At 32.6% G+C, this 2,500-nt stretch overlaps 1 protein-coding gene across 1 annotated transcript in view; it reads right to left on the bottom strand.

Annotated features, from left to right (window-relative positions):
• The window catches only part of LOC122250834 (uncharacterized), a 5,591-nt gene that overhangs the window by 1,876 nt on the left and 1,215 nt on the right, over positions 1 to 2,500 (bottom strand). The window contains exons 2-3 of the mRNA XM_043012495.2: positions 853 to 966; positions 411 to 519 (exon numbers count right to left, since the gene is read on the bottom strand). Of these exons, the coding sequence (XP_042868429.2) occupies positions 411 to 519; positions 853 to 966 (223 nt within the window). The remainder of the gene's footprint in view (positions 1 to 410; positions 520 to 852; positions 967 to 2,500) is intronic.

The raw sequence follows: 2,500 nt of genomic DNA on the forward strand, positions 1-2,500 counted from the left end.
AATCTACTTCCAAATTATTTTTGTCAAGATTTGTCGAGACTTATATTCCTGTACTGGAATAATCAAATGTGACACATGCCTATTATCAGAGATAACCTCATTTACATATGGTTTCCTTGACCCTAACACAGAAGGTAATTTCTCATTACATTTATCAACAGCAATAAAAATATGATAATAAATATTTAGAATGCAATCTACAATAAACTTTATTAAGGGATGAAAGCACCAGTAATAACTTTTAATTATAATATTCAATAAATATAACATTTGCAGTCAAACAAATAATTTCTATTGTCAAATTTCCACTAAGTAAACAGTGTATTATGGACAAAAGATTTACATATCATTTGTTACAAAACCATTTTTATAATCAGCCATTCCATACTCCAGTTATATAAAACACTTACTTTGGTTTCTCCAGCTCTGAAAATGCATCTTTTAATTCATCTGCATTTCCTGTTGACAAATCATTACTTGTAGTTGGCTCTGCTTTCTCTGTATTTTCACTGGATTCAACTGGATGAAAAGAAAAATTATCTGGGTAACCAAAATACATGAACAATTTTTTCTTGTGCTATAACATCTACAACTTTATCAATGCTGAGGGTAATTTTAGCAATATGTACAAAACTTTTCTTATATTTTAGAGGACTTACTACAAGACTGAAAGAGCAGCTACACAATCATAACATAATTTCATGCTATGAAAAGCAACTGTAATCTGATTGTGCAAATTCTTTCAGGTACATTCACACACTCATGCACACACGTACCCACACTCACACTCTTACTCCCTGACTCACTCTCAACCAAAAGAAAGAAAGAAAGAAAGAAAAAATAATGCAATACCTTCTCCAATTTGATTCTGTTTCTCTAACTTCTTGAGCTTTCTCTCCTCCTTCTTCTGCATCCAATGATACTGCCTTACCACTGCATTCTTCTGTAGATAGGCCTTGCCATGACCTGAAATACAAGAAATCATTATAAATCCATTGTGGACAAGGAATAGATTTGCGGTTATGGCTCCTTGCTGAGCAGTGCTGTAAACGAGTTTCAGAGCAAGGGAGCAGTTTGCAATTTGCCCGTTGCAGAGCTCTCTTACATCCACTTGTAAAACTAATACCCTTTTGGGGGATTTTTTTGGTGTTTTACACTATATTATGAGGATTTAGCAATGTTGTAATAAACTAAAATTATGATAGAATGTCACTGCCTGGTCTATAAAATCTTCACCTCACATGTCTATATAATTTGATATAATTTAGTTTAATAGCTTGCAAGCTATTCAGCTTGCTTACTTACTTTCATGATATTTCAGAGAGAAATATAAATAGTTCACCTCATGCTCTATGCCCTATACTCATCTGAATTTCAACTGCCTTCTATTGTCACATGATATATTACAAATCTAATTGGCTCTATCAGACCTAAAACTAGTGTCTATCATCACAGCATGTTCAAATACAATTCTAATTGGCTCATCTGACTCCTCTTGTACACGTTATCCCCTACGATCGTTTGATTTTTGTGTCATGTTCTCAAGATGCTGTATAAAAGAGACAGTAGAGCTTATGGAAGTTATGAATACTACTACTTCTCTAGCATCTTTACAATTAATTTGTGGTGGAAATGTTATAGGAAAGCTATTTTGTAGAATATTGTGTTCTATTAAATATCACAATAAGGTTTTTCAATATCAGTGTTAAGCGTCATTTCCAATAATACCTTCAATGACTTTCCATCAAGCCTGAGTATCATATGTTATAGATAATGAATGTCAACTAGAGCCATCTTGTGTTCAATTAGCAAAGCATTGCATGCTGCCTTACACAGCAAGTTGGTTGAACAACCGAGACATATTTTGATAATTTCAACTTGCTCTTTTGAGCTTTCATTTCTTATCCTAAGGAATTGAAGGTAAATTTCTAGAATAGATACACGTCATAAAACCCATCAAAATTAGCATCAACAGATTCCTTGCAATGTACTTATGCATTTATAGTAACTTTAGTCAACAGAAGCCAAAAATAACAACAATATCTGAGAAAATGTATGATAAAATCTGTAAATAACCTATCAAAAATGAGTATTTTATGGATGTCTACTAACAAATCACATATAACATGGTATATTTCTGTCTACTGTAACATTAGGATACAAAAAAATGTGGTTACTTAACCCATTGCAGATGGGGATAAATTTGCTTGCCCAGCCTCCAGGATAGGTTTTATTTTAAAGAGAGACTGCTTGAAGCATTATAATTTGAATCTTCCCACTCTCTTTCAGTCATTCATTGTAAAACTTGAGCGTTTTTTGTGTTTTATTTTTTGTGTGTTTTATTGAGTTTAGAGACTTATATGTGCCATATGACAGGCTCTACCAGTGATGCAGTTGACTAAAATTATAGTATATTATCCATATTAGCTCATTATTTTCTTTATCCTCAGTGTGATAAAAGTATTGCTGTTTTATGGGAGGACAAAAGGCAAATTTATTT

Source organism: Penaeus japonicus, unplaced genomic scaffold (assembly GCF_977035675.1).
Source record: "Penaeus japonicus unplaced genomic scaffold, GWHDUDI00000001_assembly GWHDUDI00000006, whole genome shotgun sequence".
In the NCBI taxonomy this organism is placed as follows: Eukaryota; Metazoa; Arthropoda; class Malacostraca; order Decapoda; family Penaeidae; genus Penaeus; species Penaeus japonicus.